The 21926-nt window shown below is 39.9% G+C and overlaps 1 protein-coding gene across 4 annotated transcripts in view; it reads left to right on the forward strand.

The window, feature by feature from the left end:
- The window catches only part of ATXN7 (ataxin 7), a 97706-nt gene that overhangs the window by 64624 nt on the left and 11156 nt on the right, over positions 1–21926 (forward strand). For all 4 annotated transcript variants that reach the window (XM_035106748.2, XM_035106747.2, XM_035106749.2 and 1 more), the window contains 6 exons: positions 12268–12523; positions 14866–15125; positions 16716–16798; positions 18277–18542; positions 20070–20268; positions 20779–20900. In XM_035106748.2, coding sequence (XP_034962639.2) covers positions 12268–12523; positions 14866–15125; positions 16716–16798; positions 18277–18542; positions 20070–20268; positions 20779–20900 — 1186 coding nt within the window. The remainder of the gene's footprint in view (positions 1–12267; positions 12524–14865; positions 15126–16715; positions 16799–18276; positions 18543–20069; positions 20269–20778; positions 20901–21926) is intronic.

Here is a 21926-nt window from a genome sequence, read left to right on the forward strand (position 1 = left end):
GGTGGCGATTTTTCCCCTTTCCCCCTGCAGCCTGCAGTGCCACTTCCCGCAGTGGATGTGTGCAAATCTTCATCTAACGCATGGAGTTTTGTAAGCTTATAAAAGGCCTATGCACATGCATGTATGAATGTGTGTGTGTGTGTGTGTGTGTGTGTGTGTGTGTGTGTGTGTGTGTAATGTGTAGGTTCCTGCTTTTTTATGTATTGTAATAATACGCTTCCATGAATGTGAGCTTTGCGAATGTACTTAATTGTAAAGCTATTCCAAATGTTGTGCAGGTGGCCACTAACATAACTCTACCACTGGCTACTAATCATGCTGACTATATGGAGTCTCCATGCTCAGGGCTATGCTATTGAATACCAGTTTCTAGGGGAAACTGTGGGAGCCGGTTATTAACTTCATGCCTTGGTTGGGGGCTTCATAGAGGCATCTGGTTGGCCAATATAGGAAACAGGTTACTGGACTAGTAAGCTTCTTAATGTTGCCTTATGCTCTTCTTTCCAATATATTTCCATTGTTGGAAGCGGGGAGGAATCCTTGCTATATAAATAATAACATTCATATAGCGTGTCACGTATATAAACTTCCTGAATGTATAGAGGGTTCCTCATACTTTATTTTAGCAACATGGTAAGGTCTTTGAGGGGAAACTGTCAATTCTATGATAGTGAAAGGTTTGGAGGGGAAGGTTGGACATGAAAATGTCATGACTTCAGAGTCTAGTGTCTTGCAGCTATGTAGAACTAAAAATGTACAGTACTGGCTGAGATCAGACATTGTGCTAGCTAGGTCAGCTTCCAAATCATGGTGGTTTGACCGGAAGCATCTCCCATTAGCTTGCATAAGCCTTCCTCCACCCTCTTCCTTTCTTCCCCCTTGAATTTGTGCACTCTTTCCTTCTCACTTCCCTGGTTATTGGTAACTGTGATTTACCTTGCAGACTAGTCATTGAAACTGGAGTTGGATCTGTTTTCAATTTTTCGGTTGAGACCTACCTTTTGTTCACTGCTGCTACCTTGGCTCAGATGTAACTCTAAAGCATAGTTACGGCTGCCCAGAGAAGAAAGGGGGCATTTGCACTGGGGGGGGGGAGGAACCCACAGAGAGTAGCTGCTTGCTTGTCAGAGGACTGATGCACAAGAGCAGAATTTTTGTCATCTCAGTATATAACTTGGCAGAACTGAAGAGGCAAGCTGGGTGGCAAGGGGCAGCATGGTGTGCATGCCCCCAAAGCTAACACTTACATTATCTAATTTTTGTTATTCTATCCCAGCAATATCTCTGTTCGTGGGCAGCTGCAATTGTTTCACAATAACACTAATCAATATAGCAGGTGTTTTCCAACTGCTATTGTCATTCTCAAATGTAAAATTTTTGCTTTTTAAAAATTTCAAACTTTAAAATCAATTAGGCCATTATAGTTGAAGAAGGGAAAATGGCTACCCATCATTTATAGCTCTAGTTGCTGGTCTTTTTTTGTGTGCTTACCACTTTATTTTGTTAAATGGAAAGTTGCCTCTACGCCTGAATTCACCTATTCATATAGAGTGCTCCTAATAATCAAACCAATCTCTGGGAACAATCCTACAACAATACTTTTATGTTTATGAAGGCCTCTATTCATTTCATCTGGACTCTCCCCCCCCCCCAAGACTTGGTCTTCTGTTCCTTCCCTTGGACTGTGCTTCCTCCATGCTATACTTCCTAGCCAACATGCATTGCCTGTTAAATTTCTATCGAGGTTGTGGATAAAAGAGGCTTCACCTCGAAGATGTTTAGTAATTAGGTTTCCTAATGTCATTGTTTCTGGACAAGTGATTAACTTCTGCAGAGCTGACTTTAGCCCCCAGCAGATGTGAGATTGTCAAGCAGCTGTGCAACCTGAACTTCAATTTCACAATCTATTGACTCAGCTAGCCTGTCAGTTAGCTGTAGGAATTAGAGTCATCCTAATTGGTCTGAGGTTATGGAAGGACTTTGTGTTTTGCCTGGTACTAGTGTTACAAACGCACTGTATCTGAAGTTCCTAGCAAGCACTCTTGGGGCTTTCTGTTCTGTGGTACTTTGGGAGAGATAAATTTGGGATGTGTTTATATGAAATGCCGTGTTACCACTGATGTTGGCTTTCAAAAACAAACAAACAAATTGAATTAGGATTTTTTTAAAAAAAAAAAATCATTGCAAATTAGGGTAATTTTTATCATAATTCTTTTAGTTTCCATAGGAGAATTCTCTGATGCTCTAGAGTGATCTTATATTTTGCTTCGACTCAGACCAACATGGCTACCTACCTGTAACTTATTTATCATGTTTGTTTTACTTGTATTTAGTAAACAATGCTATAAACTTTGACACTGCCAAACTTGCCTGATATTGTATTTGCAAATGGCACCCACTAATGTTCTTATGAAACGGAAACACTTCTGTGGAAAAATGACGGCTTAGAAAAAATTTCCTTTGTCAATGTGATTAGGTGCTAAATCATGATTCTGGAATTAAAATGTTTCCATGGCTTTGTCCGGATTTAGCACCAAGAAAAGTTAGATGCCACCCTTTTTATAAGTTTTTAAATTTATTTGATACCATTGCTGATAACCAATATCAAGCCCTCCCTTGCAACTGTGGTGAATAAGGAATAGCTGTTGTTCATTTTTTGCTAGCTAGGTTGTGACATTTGCACCTACTTGTTTTTTCAGCCTATCATCTTTCTTAAGATGCATCTTGGCTATGATGCCTCAAATGGTTGAGGTCATTGTTCAGCGCACAGCCCCATTACAAATCGTGAGCTGCACACTGGTAGTTAAATCCTATTGAAGTTTCTTTTCTAAAGCAAACTTGAAACTATAAGGTTTTTTTGGAAAATGCCTGAAATAAATTTGGATCTTATTTAGCAAATATAAAACACCATACAGCAAAAGAGCTTAATTCCAAAGTGAGGGAGAATTTTTTTCAGGTAAAATCCAAGTGTGGATAATTATTTATGAACTAATTCTGTGTTAACAACTGGTTGTCTAGATTATTTTTGCAGCTCAGAGTTACGTATGCAGGAAAGGAACATGCATTCATTCATGTACACAGCAAAGCTCTGATAAAGTATATACTGTATTAAGTGGCTGCGGGGGTTAGAATTTAGTATTCAGAATATTAAGTAATTTTATAGAATAGTTCTGAAGCACGCTAGCTCTGCAAAGTTCTATTAAATACTCCTTTTGGAAAGCTGTAGTGTTGCATGAGTGTCCATCATGCAGTTCATATTGTACCAGGATTTGTTATTGCATGTTGAATGATAGCTGTTGTAAAGGGAACTGGGGCAGTAGCTGATTAGCACATTATATGGTAGATTGTTTTAAGTATGGGCCTCTCAAACTCTGCCAGGTTGTCTGAAAACAGAGGGATTAATTTACATCAGCAAGGATTCCTGGTGTGACCATGTTACCGTAGATAAAATTAGACTCCTCCTCCCTGTTTTCACTAGTTATCTGCCAGGACCTTTGTGACTCAAGCGCACTTCACTGTAACAGCAAACTGTTACATAAACCCAAACATGGAGCCTATCTGGAGTTTGTGGGCAGACCCAAATTATGATGCAAGCTTCAGTGGCAAGTGTGCAGTGAAGCACGGTCAAATTATGTGAATGGGGGGAGTGAAACAAGAAGGCTTTCCAGAACAGCCTGTTTCCTTTAGACAGGGCTTGAAAGCTCTGGGTAACTTTCTGGTGCAGTTTTCAGAGGCAGGAGTTGGCAGGGATCCCAGATCTGAATGGAGTTTGCAGAAGGTTGGTATAGTTCTGTACTAACACGACATGAAACGGAGAGACTTACACTTGTGTGCATTTTTGTAAGTTTGTTTTCTCTCGCTCGCTCTTGCTCTGCCAGAGGTGGAGCTGAATAGTGTTGAAGTCCCGTAGATGGCCTTTGCAGAGTTAGTTGATCAAAGTGGATAATCTCAAAATGAGGGATTAACTGCTGCAAGCGGCCCACATAAGCCATTCTGAAATGTGATTTGGCCAAAGTTCAAACGCAGATGGGAGTTGAGTTTGCTATTAACTCAGACAAAATGCTGATGTTTGCATGGAGCTATCACAGTATTTTGGAACATAGTAGCTCTTTTTAAACTGTATCGCAAAGACGTGTAATTGTTTACAAAGCTGACTGATGTCTAAGATTAACATTTCTGCGTGCTTAAAACGCTTAAACTGTTATTTTGTTAATCATATTTATGATTAAAGTGCTTCTGTGATCAAAATAAGTTCCCTGAACAGAATGTGATCTGTGTTAAAGCGGCTTCTCTGCAGAAGTTTAAAATGCACATTTTTGTAAAAGAAAAAACATTTGACAAGGGTTAGCAACAACAAAAGATACAAAGAAAGTTGTATCTGGTAATTTCAGCCTTCTGGATGTAAGTGCTGCGTTTGTTTTGTTTGATTTATTAATAAGAACTAGCTTAATAAGCTAATTTTAGAAGCTAATCACCGGAAAAGCATATTTAACTCCCCTTCATAGCCCAATTGAGCAACGTAAATTTACATGTCAGAGTGCTATAAACACAAAACTTATGTTTACAACAGAAGATGGTAATAGTTTTGTCATTGTAAATTTCTTGAAGCTGAAATGTGAAAAGAAATTGGTGACCATCTTACCGTGCAAACATAATGTGGTTTGCCCTTATTGTTTACTCTGAATAATCACTCAATTTTATCAGTGACAAAGCATGAAGCTGCTTGTATGCTAGAATTTCTGTTGTAATCCTTCTACGCAGCACATAGTAATTATACTGCAAGAGTCTAGAATATTTTGCCAACATAACTACATTAAAGTTAATTGAATGACCAAGTGTCTCTTATTCTTAATCAAATGTGCTGCTGCTATTGCAAAGAGGTTTTTTTTATTAAAAAAATCCTCACATCAACAAAGCAGTTTGTTTCTACCCAGTTATGTTTTGTCTAATAGCCTGTTACACCTGCTTCAACCCCTTTGGTGCCACAAAAAGGTACTCTGCAACATTCTGTTTCTTGGCATATTTTATAATTTCAATTGACCCTAAAGTTATCAGAATATAAATTTGGGAATTCAAAAAACCTGTAAGACAGGGAAAATAAGTAAAGATAACACAACTGTGTCCTTCTCCCATACATACGTACATACACACACATACACACACACACACACACACACCACACAACACACACACACACACCAGCAAAATAGCATCCCATTGAGCTAAATCCACCTCTGGTCTTTGAATATAGGAAACACTGTAGGGTTTCAGTAGGTTGTTCATTCAGAAAATGTGCCTTCTTTGCCATAGTTCTGGTTCACATGTAACAGTAAGCCACACCATGGTTTTGCGCAAAAGAAAGAGAAAAACCCCCATGTGGGATTCTGTACCAAAGGTTGCAGCCACAGTGCTTCTCCTCAGTTCTTGTTACTGCTGTACTATACAGGACAAAACCATGGATTAGTGTAGTACTGTATAATGTCCAAAGCCAGGTCTTGCTCAAGACAAAAGATAAGCAGTAACCAAGGTCAAATTGAGATCTTTTATTTTTTATCCATCTGTTTTCAATAACTGTCTAGAAACCTTTTCAGATCTTAATGTTTGTCAAGGCATTGACAGATGTTAAATATATTTGTTTTAAAGAAGAACAGTGGGATCTGTTTTTATTGAATTACAAAAGCTGGGATAAAAATTTGTTGGGAAACTACGTACAAAGTGTAAATAGTTCATTAATTCATATATTAAATATTATGCTGCCTGTATTATGATGACAGAAAATTTCCACAACATGTTAGAAAGCCACATGGCGTATTTGTTAAACTGATGCAGAACAGTGAAAAGGTTTTGTGACGTATTTACAACGTTCCTTGGCTTCCTGTTCTTCTGGTAGCTGCTGCTGACAGCTTCCACTTAAGACTACTGCCTGCCACTCAGTCTTCTGTTTTTGAACTACTGTTGCGCTTTCCATAGCCATTGGACTTAATGTTTCTATCTAGTGTCTGATTTATCATACAGATTATTTCAGCTGTTGTGTTTTGTACTAGCGGTAGAACAACAAAACTAAAGGAAGTTCTTGGCTGTTGCATTGTCCCAGAAAGGGATCAATAAAATTTATCTGCTCCATCTACTACAGGAACTGCTGAAGATGATTCCTGTTCAGAGTTCATCCGTGATAGTGGAGCAGATGTGTAGGGTTCAAAGAGATGGGACGTGCGATATGAGCTGTTCTTGTCACATACATCATGCTTTAATGTACAATTGTATGGGGTTTGAGGTGTAATGCCATGATTTTATGTCCTGAGAAGGGATAGTTGATCTCATGTGGGTTCTTAAGGCTGGGGAGTGGGGGCACTGCCAGTGAAATGTAAGAGTAATTCTCCTGCAAAGTATCAGCTTAATACTGGATAAGCAGCAGATTCTGTCTTTCAGATCTCCTCTTTAATTACCACCAGATAAGAAAATTCCTTCAGTAGCACCTTAAAGACCAACTAAGTTTTAATTTTGGTATGAGCTTTCGTGTGCATGCACACTTCATCACAAAAGCCCCTTCACATGAGGGTCTCATTTGATGTTGGATATCCAAAATCTACATCTGTTGCTCAGCTCCTTAAAAATATTTTGGTACAAGAAATGTTGGATTTGTAATTTTGTCTAGATATGCCATTTTTCTACCTTTGCCGTCCTAGTCTAATGTTGAAATTTATATCACCATTGAAGACTTCACTGTCAAAACAATTAACAAAATAAAAAAAATCCTTCAGTAGCACCTTAAAGACTAACTAAGTTTTTATTTTGGTATGAGCTTTCGTGTGCATGCACAATTAACAAACACTGCCTAAGTAGCCTAGCGAAAAATGCAGTTAATGATATTTCTGTCAATCAAAACTATACATTGCAAATTAATGAGTTTATATATGTGTGTGTTACAATGTAACTCCCCTGTCATTTTAAAATGATGTAAAATAGAAGATACAGTACTGGTAACTTGCCAATATATGGATCAGATACTATTTTTAACATTGACTTGTATTGGGATTTAAGATTTGCTAAGTGTACAGTAGCTAAGAAGGTAGAAATATCCAGCCTTTTCTTTTTTTCTTTTTGCTTGTACGGGTTCAGTATCACTAATATTGGCTCTAGCAAAATCCTACACTGCTGAACTTTTAAGGCCTCCAAATAGTAAGTTAGCAAATCCACTCTGGGAATCTCGCCATTGTTATAAAAAGACACTTGGCACTTAGTACTTTGTCCTATTTAGAAGCACACAATTTACTAGGCTATAAAATGCAAATATACTTGCACAGCACGTAGTTTTGTAAATAGACTAAATGGCCTGTTTTGGGATATGGGGGAAGATTACTAAGAGGAAAACTAGAAGTGAATCAATGCAGAGATTTATTTGCTCCCAGACGTCTGGGATCCCCTCACTTTTTATTTAGAACTCAGAATTACAACAGAAGCACATGGCTCATTTTTAAGTTTAAATGTGTAGTTTTGACACCTCGGAGAGCCCTACCTTATTTTGATGATTGGCTGGGAGGGTCTGGTTGATTTAGAGGTGTTAGAGAAAGGGATGAATTAGCTTGAATGCTAATCCTAACAATTAGGAATAAACTTGAATTAGGATTCTTTGTGCCTCTGACTAACTGGTGTTGGTGTTTTCACCCCATCCATGATTGATCATGTGATCGATCAAATTATCCAGGGATTATGTTGTTCTTGGGGTGGAGTGGCAATCCTAGGATTTAGAGTTCGCATTTAGTGCACCACTGACTACCACAGTGAAATTTGGTCATAAATCAAGCAAGAACATCAAACTTGTATATGAACATATTCCGATTGTAGTTCTTTTTGTTGCTATTTGTGCAATTACTACCACAGACCCTGAAATAGCAATCATGCTTTGAGATAATTTATGGTTTGGCCACAAATGTGTACACAGATGAACATGAATTATTAAATTTACACATGCACACAAAAAGGCTGCTGAAATTCCAGATGAGTAGATCCTTAATACTGGCTTTGCGGTTTCCCCCGTCTGTTCTCTATGCAGCGCTGCCTTTTCAGGAAGTGATTTATCTATATTGAGATAGGTAATGACCTCCTCCCCAAGTATTATTTAATGTCTTGATGGTACAAACATGGGGTATTCCTTTATTATTTATAAAAATGAAAGTACACATTTAGATGTCTGGTTTTCATTCCTATCCCTGAGGTGTGAAAGCTGACCAAAATTAGATGACCTGTGACCTCATGCAAGGCTGTAGACTTTAATTTAAGAAAAGAAAGCAGGTGTTTATAAACTATCAGTAAATCTTGAGAACCTCACAGAGGAGACATACTGATAGGGCTACCAATTGCAGAGTCTTCATTTATGTGTGGTATAAAAATAGCTATGCAAATTTTTGGTTGAAAAAAAATCTACAGTAAGGTTAATCTGAAGGGGCTATTTCAGGCCTTTTCTTACTTCGTATGAAGAGTCAGTGAGGTTTATGCAGAACTATTCCAGAGTTTTCCTGATACCACTGTTTTTCTTCTGATTCCTTATGAGACCTCGGGGGGGGGGGGGGCATAGATCCATAAGCCAGTAACAACTTGATTAATGAATAATGCCACTGTCTCCTATGTGATGAATTGGTGGGTAGACACACTGGAAAGAGGAAGACATGTGTCTCTTCTCAGATTTTGTGTGTGTTTGAATGAACAGTTCTGCAGTAGGAATGTATACTTGGCAGGTTTACCTATACAACCTTATTGCTTACTAGCAACTTCTTTCATAACAGGTTTAAAGCAGGTCGGATATTTGTCAAACCCAAAGGTTAAAAAACACACAAAACAGTTTCTCTAGCTGTGCCCAGAATAGAACACTCTAGTTGCACAGTTCTTGGATCCCAAACCTTCAGTTCCAGAGAAACATTAAAGGTGCTCACAGATCTGCTTCTGCACCAGAGAGCAAGGAAATTGGAAGTTAAGGCACTCGACCTCAACATCTGTGCCATCTACCGTAAATATGTTCTTCAGTGTCTTTTACCCAGCCAGTTTACACCTTAGCCTCCGGGCACTCACAGTTTCCCTTCACCTTTCTGCCCTAAATCATTTCTCTCTTCATATTCAGTGTATGTATTGGATGGGCAAAGAATTGAATGGAATGTAGTTCAAAGAAAGGTTTTAAAACTGCTGTGATTCAGCTACTCTTTATATCCTTCACAAGGCAGATTTTCAAGCCAAATTTCTTACTGATATAATTTGTCTTGATTTTATGATGAATAGCATTTTCAGGCTTTAAAATGATAGAAAGGTTAAAAAGGAACTCGCCTTAACTATACAGCCATTCCAGCAGCCCTTATAATCAAGGTTAAACATATTCAAAATTCTGTATAATCATTTTGGGGATTTGTGTTGAGCTTCCGGTGTTGGTTTCTTGTCAGAGTTCTGCCATAACTGGTCTGGTCAGGTTATGAACAGGGAAAGGGGAGGGGAACAGTATTGCTCAGAGAATCACTGCCGTGCCTAAATAGAGGACTGTGTGTATTCTGGATGCAAGAGTTAGGTAATGGAGGAAATAGTCCCTGCCAAGTTTGTGCTTCTTTTTTTTTCAGTCATAGGAAATACTAGACTAGCAAAAAATAAATAAAAAATACCTAGCTAATCTGCAAGGAAGCTTGGTTTTGTAGCCCTTCCAGATAGTGCAATAGTAATATGCTTTTGCAGTCATGTTGCTAGATCTCATTTAATATTACACTTTTTAAAAGTAACAACTGATAAAACTGGAAATACACATCCCTTTTAAAAGTGTCTGGCTTTTCTGTTACAGTAAGGGGAGAAAAATCCTGTGCCTGTATCATAAGTCCTAATGCTGAATTTTGAATACTGGTTTGAATCTAAGGGATGTGATTAAATTACAGTAGTTTGAAGCCTCAGGAGCCTACACTTATCAGCCTTGATCCTGGTTAAGATCATAAGAAGAGCCTGCAAGATCAGGCCAGTGGCCCATCCAGCCCAGCATCCTGTCCTCACATTGGCCAACAAGATGCCAATGGAAAGCCCACGAGAAAGCATAGAGCACAGCAACATTCTCCTTGCCTACGATTTCCATCAGCAGGTGTTCACCAGCCTACTGCCTTTGACAGTGAATGTAGCAGATTCACACTTCTTCATTACCTAATGGCTGCAGTATTGCTTAATGAATGGCCTGGTGTGCACATCACACTAAGCCAAACAGTGACTTAGCATAAGCACATGGGTTTCCAAAGAAGAGACCATGGCCACCTAGCTCGTCCCTGACCACTAAACCATGGTTTGGCTTAGCATGTAGTTCAAACTTGACTCGTGGTTTAGCTTTCGCCAGACTAACCACAAGCTACAACCAAGATTCTTTCAGGGGTTTATAGCTCATGGTTTGTCCAGGAGATCTATACCACAAGCCTGCATTCATATGACATGCTAAGCTCTGCACACTTTTGCCCTAAATTATGGTTTGGCTTAACATGATATGCAGACCATAAACTTTCACTCCTTCACCTATACAGTGGTACCTCTACTTACGAATGTTTCTACTTACGAACGGAGCTCCGTCCGTCATCTTGGATGCTGTTTAGATAGGGTTTTTTCTACTTACGAATTTTTAGATAGGGTTGGTTACAGGTAGGTAGCCGTGTTGGTCTGGATCGAAGTAAAATAAAAAAATTCCTTCAGTAGCACCTTAAAGACCAACTAAGTTTTTATTTTGGTATGAGCTTTCGTGTGCATGCACACTTCTTCAGATCTGAAGAAGATACGAAGATCTTCTTCGTATCTGAAGAAGTGTGCATGCACACAAAAGCTCATACCAAAATAAAAACTTAGTTGGTCTTTAAGGTGCTACTGAAGGAATTTTTTTATTTTACTTAGATAGGGTTGCTTCGACTTACGATTTTTTTTCTCCCAATGCATTCCTATGGGATTCGACTTACAATTTTTTTCGACTTACGAATGTGCGTTTGGAACACATTAAATTTGTAAGTAGAGGTACCACTGTATGTACTTGCCTAGTACTTGAGATCTTCACTGGAGGTCCTTCTCTAGGTTTCCCACTTATTAATACAAGGTGGGTATTACTAGGGAGAGAGTGTTGATGGCCTCTTTATGAAATGCCCTTCCCCAAGAGGCTTGTGTCACACCCAGTGCTTTTTTCTGGGGGGACGCAGGGGTATGCATACCCCTAAACATTTTGTGAATCTTTGTACTTTTGTCCATTTACTGTATTTATTTTCCCCGATTCCAACTATAAAATGATGGTTTTCTTGAGTCAAAATGAGAGTACCCCTAAACATTTTTTAAGAAATGAAAAGCACTGGTAACACCCACTGAATCTTTTAGATTCCATGACTTTTTTATTTGCCCAGGCCTTTTAATTACAAATGGCATATTCAACAGTGTTCATTTGCTGGTTTTGAGATGGTTTTACAGTGTTGTGTCTATGCTGACTTTTAGATCACATTCCTTCTGATTAGTATTGTTTATAACTGATGTTGACGGCAAAAGTTTAAATGATAATTAGTGGTTTTTTCAAATAAGTTTGTAAACTGCCAAGAGGACTTGAGTTGTATATAAATGTAACAAATAAGTTTGAATGACCCTAGATAAAACTTTCATAATGACTTCAATGCAGTGCTGTTTAAGGGATTTAAGTCGAATATTCAGCTGCCAGCCACGTTAGAGCGGATAAATTGGGGATGTGCATAACCACAGCAGGATTAGGTGTTTGTGGCTACCAACTAAAAACCTGAGATTGCTAGGACTCTGCCCAGGACCAGACTAGGCCATTTTTCCACTTGAGACAAAATGCCCTGCCACCTTCTCTGGCACTTCTTTCCATTGCCAACTGATAGCTTGGAGAGAATGGGATGTTCCCTGGGGGACAAAAGACAAGCTACAGCAATGAGATATTCACACTTAACTTATTATTATTATTAGTATCATTATTAGTGTTAGTATTAAATGTGTGCCGCTACTTCCTGTAACATTTTCACAGTGGTTTACCAAGTTAAAACAGTATCAACAATAACCGAGCAATAAATGGCAAAACAAACAGTAAAACAACAGCTGTACAGAAAAACAGTGGGCACAATGTGGAAAGCTAACGCGCAGCAGCAATCTGTGTCCAGAAAAGGCAGCTTTTTATTTCCACATGTAGTGGGCACTGGGGCAGGAGGAGTTCCAACCTGGTTTAGAACCAGTTCCATATTCTCAGTGTTTGCTAATATACTCCTTCTTTTTCCCTTCCAGAAAGAAGACACAGCTCCTCCAGCAAGCCACCTTTAACCCCTCCTTCCTCTTCAGTATTCTCCCTCTTTTCGCCTCTGACTTCAAAAAGCAAAGGTAGCAGCGGAGGTGGGAGCAGTCGTTCATCCAGTGGCGGAGGTACTAGTGCATCGTCATCATCCAGTTCCAAGTTGTTGAAGTCACCCAAAGACAAGCCGCCAATCAGTGGAAACAATAGGCCAATGCACCTGGTACATAGCAAAGGTCCCCATGACAAAATGTGAGTATGCTCTTATAAGGAGAGGCACTAAATGTTTAGCAATGGATACAAATACTATCTCCATTTTGTATATCTCATTTTGAAAAGGCATATTTCATTTTTGTCTAGGGCTCCTTCCCAGCAACTGGCATAAGATCGATGCCTATCTTCCATCCACCCATTCCCTTTCTTGTCCAGTCACTAGTAAAGCGGCACATAATGTTCTGGAGCTAATAGCAACCATGCTTGCCTTAACCTGGGGTGTGGTTGGTTTGCAAATAATAGTTAAAGGTAACAATGGTTATCATTAAATATGGTGCAGACCTATATACTTCACTAGTGCTGGAAAGGGAAAGAAGAGGATAATTCACATGGGTACAAAAGAAAAAGGGCTTACCTATAGGATTCCTGCAGAATATTAGATCTGCACCAGGGTAGGGCTTTGGACTTTTAGCTGATGGGCTGTCCCTAAAAATTGGATTGCAATCCAATCTGAAGGAGGCTGCACCAGCAGCATCACTGCCGCACCTTTTCATGTTTCTGGAAAGGGAAGGATGATAAAGAAAAAGAGAAAAGCCATATCAAATTGAAAAAAGGAAACATACTCATATGGCAAAAAAAGAGTAAAATTTAAGAGTTGGTTACAAGTTGCAAACTGGGATTAAATATGTTTCCTGAGTTTCCTAAGCAGGCTGGAAACTTCTGAGTTAGAAGGTCAGAGCCACCCACTAATTTTTATATTTTGTATATTATTATCTCTTAAATTTGTACACTACTTTGCCTCCAAAGATCACAGGGCGGTTTACAGTATAAAGTTGTTGGACATAGAAATCATACTGGTGCAACATTGAAGTAAAAATGTATTAAATATCAAATGTTTTCTGCGCACATACTCTTAAAAGTGAACCTCTGAATCTGATGTATTGTGTACCTGAGAAAGAAAAACAAACCTGATCGAATAATATGTGCATACGCTTTATAAAAGGGAGATGAGCAGCCAGACATCCTATTTTCTATTTTGAATTGAACACAGTAAGTTGGATCCAGACTTAATCCTCCACTAGGGGGTTGGACTGGATGGCCCTTGTGGTCTCTTCCAACTCTATGATTCTATGATTCTATGATTCACTAATGGAAACACTCTTTCAGTCCATGGGTTCCTTTGGATCTAGTGGCAACCTTTGCCAGATGGGCAATTCACATTGTGGTCTGTGCACCCATTAGGCAACTATGCCTAAAGATTGTATTAAGCGTGGGACCATTTGCAAATTAAAAAGGGGCAGGAAGCCTTTATTGAGATGTTCACTTTTCTGGTAAAACGGAATAGTGACACAAATAAATCATTGGAGTCAACAGCAAAAAATGCAAAATATGTTTTATATTGTATTTTCTCTTTAAAAATTGATTTAAAAGTTATTCATTTAAAAAAACACCATTTTTTTTTTAAAAAAAACCCCACATAATCAGTATGCAGGCTCTAACTTATTCCACAGTTTTTTAGTTATCAAAAAGCACAGTACAGTTTTTTCATTCTGTTCCTAGTGCTGTTTCCCATTTGAAGCTGCTTGATGCAGTCATTGAGGGTTAAGGCATGGTGGTATCAGTATGCTGATGGCACCGAGCTCTTTACTTCATATCATCTGAACCAGATGTAGCTATGTCTCTGCTGAACTGGTGCCCGGAGGTAGTAATGGACTGGATGAGGGCTAGTAAACGGAAGGTGGATTCTGACAAGAGAGAGGTGCTGTAGGTGGGTGGTTCTAATGTTTGGGAACTGTGTATTTAGCCTGTTCTGGGTGGAGTTTGCATTGTCTCTGAAGCAGCAGGTACATGGTGCTGCTAGATCCATTGTTGTCATTGGGAGCTCGGGTAGTTTTGTTGGCTAGGATATTGCCAGCTATGGCTGGTCTGCAGCTACAGCCGTTCCTCGGTTGAAACACCTTGGCCACAATTTTGCTTGCTCTGCGCATCATATAGCATCTATTTTGTGGGATCTACACTGGCTACCAATGTGGTTTGGAACCACCTTTTCCCATATCAGCCAGCCTGTGGGGGGGGCACTGATTATCAGAAAAAGTTGCTTGCTGTGTGAGGTTGTGCTATATGGCATTCTCAGTAATTACACCCCAACTGTGGATTTCCCTTCCCCTTAGAGGCCTATGGATGGCTACATATCTAATAGAGAGGCATCTGTTCCCCCAGGCTTTTAGAGGACCTGGCTGATCTGCTCTGGAGTTTAGGATTGTTTGTATTATGTATCACTGCTCCTAATTTCTGTTTCAGCTGTATTTTACTTTGTGTTGGATGTTTGATGAAAAGCAGTCTACATATTTTATAATAAATTACTTATTTTGTCCTTGCAGCATGACTCCATCTGTCAAAGTGGAAAAAATACACCCAAAGATAGATGGTGCACTATTGAAACCTGCTGTTGGTCCAACCTGTTCTACTACTGTGAGCTCCTCAATAAAGACTGGCCTTAATCCCTCAATACCAAAGCCACCCTTGCCTTCCCCTGGACAGATACTGAATGGTAAAGGTCTTCTCTCTGTGCCTCCATACTCGGAAAAGAAGCAAGACGAGAGTACAAATAATAGGAAATTTTTACACAAAAGATTGTCAGGTAATTTTTATAAGGCATTTTTTATTTATTTATCTCGCTTGCTAACAATAAAAATAAAAGAGCAACTGGCAAGGGTTCAGAAGCATTGTCTTCCGGCTTCAGATGTACCGTGGTTAATTTCCAACAAGCCAGCTTCAGACAACGATTTGTGAAATTGGTTAACCAGAGTTCCGGGTCTGGGAGGGGACGTGGAACATGCAATGTTTGGGTAGGTTTGGGCTCATTCACATATTGCTGCACCAAAGTTTAGTGTGACACCTGAGCAGAGCTGTTGTATGATAATAAATCTTGTGCACTAGAAATGCTGTCTAAATCAGGCATAGGCAAACTCAGCCCTCCAGATGTTTTGGGACTACAACTCCCATCATCCCTGACCACTGATCCTGTTAGCTAGGGATGATGGGAGTTGTAGTTCCAAAAGATTTGGAGGGCCGAGTTTGCCTATGCCTGATCTAAATGCTAACTCTCAGTTGTTCCAAAGCACCGTGTGTGGTGTACTTGCACATGTATTACTCTGCTTCCCTTTTTCTGGTGTTTCCCCTCCCTTCTTGGACCTTTTGGTTCAGCACTATTTCAGATCCTGCTGGTCAGAAAAATCAGCCGCATATGCACGCCCAGCCTTCCTTGGATCCCAGCCAACATTATTAAATGTGCCTTAAATCATCATAATGTGGCATGAGCTAGAAGTGCACAAAACGAAATACGCAAGTGCTGATTAATAGTGCAAATGTTCACTATTTCCTTTAAAGTGTCCCTCATTTGAAGTATAATATATATTTTTTAATCCTCCTAGGTGAATTAAGTGGTATGAAATCATTTCCCTGGTGCAAGAAATAGCCCTAGATAAAGGCCAAGAACCGACACAGTCCACACAGCTATATAGTTTTCAACTTGGAAGCTTTGATAGCAAATGAGGCAAGCCTTGAACAGTGTGTTGACTCTTGGACAGGGGATCGGAATAAAAGCACTTACCGGATGGGGGGGTTGCACATATAGATCTCTTGGGTCTTAGCTGCTGTGACCATTTATGGACCCACAGTTACAAAATTTTCCTAGGCATAAGCATGTACAGTTAAAGAAGAGCGCTGTTATTTTTAAAATAAAAAATAAATACACCTGCTCCTTAATCTCTTCAGTTTGTGTGTTTTTGAAATCTTAATATATGAATTTAAGAAGGTTTTCCTCCCGTTTTCTTAACTATAGCATCATATATAGATTTCTATATAAATGTAAGAGAGATGTGGCTTCCACTTGACTTACAATGTATAGTATATGTCAGTAACACTGAACTGTTAGAATATGACAGTATGATTCATTTTTCTAGTTTTACTTTAATTTATATTTCTTTACAAAGCATGCTCATTGAGTCTGTGTGGTTTCTTTCTCACGGATTCTAAAAAGAAGAGGGGCGTAGGTGTAAAGAAAAATACAAGTGTGGCGATACCTTTACTTGCTTTCACATCGTAAACTCAAAAGCAACTTTGGGGGTTAGTTCTGCATTGAAATAAACAAATTCAATTTCTGAACGAAGCAAAAATTGTTATTGTTGTTTGTGTTATTATTATTTGTATTATTATTTGTATTTAACAGAGAGAGAATTTGATCCTGATATCTACTGTGGCGTCATTGACATAGAAACGAAGAAACCCTGTACTAGGTCTTTGACATGCAAGGTAGGATGCCTTCTTAATGAACTAAATTTTCTGAACTTCAGGACAGAGAAGTCAAAGTATGATTTAGGTGATTCAGACAACTCCCTGAAAACAACTTAGAAAACTCTGTTATGGAAGCTAGTAAGAAGGTTAGAGCTAGACTGTAATAGGAAGAAAATCTAGTTTAATTTAAATCTTCATTTATGTGTTTTCAGACAATGTATCTAAATGATTCCAGTTCCTCCCTCCCACCTACTTTTTTTTAAAAATGGGAGATCCTCAAATAGGTTTTGGCAAAATAGGGAGTTCTGCTTAAATACGGCTTCATCTTTTGACATGGGGAATAAAGGCAAGGCCACAGGAAATTCTGATGAGAAAATTCAGATACTGGAATTACTATTCTAAAATAATGCAAATGAAATGATTTTTTTAAAAAAGCAAATGCAGTACGTATAAAAATACAGTTCAGGTGTACTCTGAATTGCATTCACATTGTTACCTCCGCTCCCTTACTAGGGCAATACTGCAAACCTCTTTGCTGTCCTTATTACCAAAGATGATGTACAACTGTGAATTTGTGGCTGGGTATGAACTGGTACTAAAAATGTAGGGTAGGGTATTTATAGCTATAACTTGTTGAAGAATGGCTTGTACACAAAACCCTTTAACTGCTGTGCACAACACCTATATTTCCAGCAGAGGGAGCACCAGCTAATGTAATTTAACAAAATGGCATTTCTATGTTTAAGTGGGTATTAATGAAATTTAAGAAACACCATTATATTATATCACAAACACTGCAGAACTTCGATACACAATCCAGTGTTAATTCCCGTACTATATATGGTTAGGACCATATGTACTGAATTTGATTTACTGTACCATGAGCTAAGAAACTCCATGATTACGACGTTTTAATGGGTTTAATGTTCACTTTTAATATCTTCTTAATGCCAGATGCAAGTATGGCACATGGCATTTTCAGGTCTTGTTTGAAAGTTTTGCCTGTCACTTCATGCCAGTTCATATATTTATGCAGCCAGACATATGATACATATAATAGGCTCTTTCCCATTTTCCTCTCTGTATTCCTGGTATTCTTCCTTCTATCCATTTTTGGGCTCTGTGGATTAGGTTGGAGTTCCTTCTTGGCCAGGTCTCCCCACCACTACCAATTCTCCCCATTCCACTGTTCCTAATCCAAAAATGCTTCATAAATGACCACACTACCCACCTCCCCATATGTATTGTGCTCTGTTTTCCTAAAAGCAAACAGCTTTGATGTTGTTTCCTAAAAGCTTTGATGGTGTTTCCTGCTTGGCAGGGGGTTGGACTGGATGGCCCTTGTGGTCTCTTCCAACTCTATGATTCTATGATAAATCTGCACTAGTAAAATGCCAGACAAAACAATACCTTGGTATATTCAAGGCTTGGTTTTACATATATTGCACAAATATACCTCTTCAACGTGGAGTAATTGGTTACCTTTTAATTTCCAGACACATTCCCTAACTCAACGGAGAGCTGTACAGGGTCGAAGGAAACGATTTGATTTATTACTAGCTGAGCACAAAAGCAAAACCAGGGAAAAAGAATTACTCCGCCATTTGGATCATCATCAGCAGATGCCCCCTCTCAGGGAACCACATCCCTCACCTTCAAGAACTTCCCAGGAGCTGCACCAAAATTCTCATGGAGTTATTCCTACAGAATCAAAGCCTTTAGTACCTACTAAACCCAAACCTCACACCCCCAGTCTTCCAAGGTAAATAAAATCACCCAGTGACTTTGGTAGCCCTTTGGTGAGGGAACTTGAGGAATTGTGACTTTCTGCATTCAGCCTGGTGAATCCTTGCTTGTCTGGTCCATCTGCTCCATTTTGTGCCACTCCAGGTAGCACCAGCTCTCCCATTTTAAGATTCTTTCGCCCTCAGTGTCTGCACTGACCCATACCACAGTCTCACATTAGAATTCCTATGACACCAGTATATGCAGTGCAGCATGCTTTTATGTTGCACTTTCACAAGCTCTGGATTGATCTGAATTAGCTCTGCTTATTAAGCTCAGCATGGTAACAAGTTAATGAGCATAAATGATCAGACCACCTAGATATTTTCAGGGTAAAGCGGCAGCCCAGATCACTGAGACCTGTTCCACAGTTGAGAAGCATGAGAACATTAATAGAGCAGCGGCTGAAGGCTGTAAATGCCAAATAGTTGAAAAGGTTTGGTCAAAGTCTCCATTCTTATGAATTGGAGGCCCGGAGTCGCCATATGCCTCTCTCTAGAGCCGAGAAACATTTCTGCAATTAGTCTGGCCTTTGGTTAAAAATAAAAATCCTATCAACACATTGTGTGAGCGGAAGGTTTTTCCAGGCAATCTGTGTAAGGTAAGCTTTAATTTCTAAGAACGACTGTTAAGCAAGCGCTCTAAGGCAGAAGGCGTTGTAGTTACCAAAGGCCCAGTGTATTTTCGGCATTTGAACTGTCTCCTGTACTTTCTGTGTCGGAAGAGCTGTGCAACCTTTGATTCAGCAGAAGGGTGCATTAATGTAAGACAGAGAGAGGAGAGTTTCCACCAATTTCTCCCTGCAGCCCCCCCCCACTGTCAATTCTGTGTGGGTTTTGTAGGGTTCCCCAACTCTCTAGAACAGATTTTCAGGGATCTACAATGGTCCAATGTTGTGTGATTATTATTATTTTTGTAAGAAACTATTACTCTTCATGCATGTGCATTTGTGTTGTAATTTCATGTTAAAATACAAATTTTAACAGCTTGGATATGTGAGATAGATGATGTTTGTTTCTACTGCTCAAACCACTACACCAGCCTTTCCCAGCCTGCTGCCCTCCAGATATTGTTGGATTACTGCCCCCATCATCTCTGGCCGCTATCCATGCTGTCTGGTGCTGATTATAATTGTTGTCCTTAACATCTGAGGGTACCAGGTTGGGGGAGGCTGAATTTACACCAACTCTCAGTTCATCAGAGTGCTCTGAAGCCTTTGATTGCCAGAAAGGTTAGAAAAGAGAGGGAGCATGTGGATCTCCCTCTGTTTGCTGTTCTTCTTAGGCTGCTTGTCATCAACCTCTAGTGAAGTGCATATTGCTTCCTTTTGACACTGCTGTGGGATTGGTCTGCCAATCCATTGTGCCATTTTGCATATATAATATAGGAAGAAGTCCTATGCTCTAAATCTAAGACCTTTGCTCTATAAAAATGCATTAATACATTTTTAAGCCAAGTTATAAAGCATTCATTGGTATTTAACTATGATTCTTCTTTTATGAAGGCCTCCCAGCTGCCCAGCCCAACAAAGTGGGAATGCCCCAAATGAATCTCCATCAGTCCATGAATCTCCACATGCTCCCTTACCTGCAGCTGAGCCAGCATCTCGGTTATCCAGCGATGAGGGAGAATGTGATGAAAAAGAAGAGCCTGTTGAAAAACTGGATTGTCTTTATTCAGATCATCATCCTCAACCAGCTGCTGTACGTTTCCCAATTTATATTTTCCTTGTATTTCCCTTGCTTAGTGTTTTAAATGTGTGTATAAGCAGCAATACTTCATGTTCTCTAGAGGAAGGAGCATTCAGATGTAGCTGTGGGTCTGGATACAGAATACTGCTGAATACTGAATCACTGGGGTTGGTTGCAATTGATGTGGTAGGCATTAAATTATTCTGAGACACAAGAAGCTAGCATGGTGACAGAGAAGCTGAAAGGCTGCCTTTAGCATCATATTCCACAGAGAATTAAGATCTTTGGGCAGGATCGACTGCTCTATAACATACCGGTATATATAGTATATTTGTTGGATTCCTTCAGCTGGAAGTTCTGAGCTGTAAGAGAGCCACAGATAATCATGAATGCTTATGATTCTTTCTGTAAGTTGTTTTACTGCAACTGTTTTATTTGTCTTTGCATTATTTTATATTTGCTAATATGCAACATCTGGTTGAGAAATTTACTAAAGTAAATTGGTTTCCCTCCCCCCCCCAGTTTTGCACATTTGGTAGTCGACAAATTGGAAGAGGTTACTACGTGTTTGATAAGCGGTGGAACCATATTCGATGTGCACTTAATGTCATGGTGGACAAGCATCTTAACTCACAGATGTGGAAGTGAGTAGAAACAGAACAGGCTGTCATATATCTCATTGTGAAGTGGGGTGTTTTGCACGCACGGGGTGAAGGAGGAAAACGCGTTTTCTTTTGCAGTTAAGGAGTGTTAACATTACGCATCAACACATTGTCTTAGGCGTTTCTGAATTAATGGAAATGATCCATTTCCTAAACTGAGGCATCCTTCCCAATTAATGAACTACCAGTGTAGCCCAGCACAAGAGAGGTAACACATGTAAACATTGTTAGATCATTTGCTAGTTTCAGGGAGCCAACCCAGAGGTCTGAGCGAGAGAACCTTTTTGGACAGAAGAGAGCAGAAAAACCAGATTTCCTTGACAACTTCTGAATACCAGTTGCTGGAAAATGCAGGAGAGAAGAATAGTGTTGTGCTCAGGTCCTGCTTGCAGGTTTCCCATGGATCTCTGGTTAGCCACTGTGATAACAGAGTGTTGGACTAGAGGCACCATTGGCCTGGTCCAACAGAGCTATTACCAGGTTCTTGGGAGGAGAGATTTGGACATTGCTTTCTTCAAAATTAATCTGTTAGGTTACCAGCAAGAATGCTGGCAACCCTTAGTGAAGCTAGGTGGACAAGAGGGATCCCTGCTACCGTGTTTCTCCTATTTTAAGACGTATTCATAAAATAAGCCGTAGCAGGATTTTAAAGCATTTGCGAAATATACAACATACCCCCAAAAATAAGCCATACCCATGAGCTGCACGGAGCGAGACCGCCAAGCACCCCAGCCAGCCAGCGGGACCAAGCACGACGGCCGCGGCAGGAGGAGGCCTGCCGGGTCGGTGCCCAGTAGTGCCGCGCGGAGTGCCCCAAGCTTCCTGCCCTGTTGCTGCTGCTGGCTCCCGGAGGCTTGGGGAGCTCTGCGTGGCGCTGCTGGGCGCCGACCCAGTAGTCTGCCTCCGGGAGCCAGCAGCAGCAACAAGTCCGAGGATCTCGCTGGCTTCCTCCATCCCCTTGATTTCTGGGTTGATGAGTTGGTTTGGAGAGGCGGACGGCAGAAAGAG

The sequence above is a fragment of the Zootoca vivipara genome, chromosome 2, assembly GCF_963506605.1.
Source record: "Zootoca vivipara chromosome 2, rZooViv1.1, whole genome shotgun sequence".
NCBI classification, from domain to species: Eukaryota; Metazoa; Chordata; class Lepidosauria; order Squamata; family Lacertidae; genus Zootoca; species Zootoca vivipara.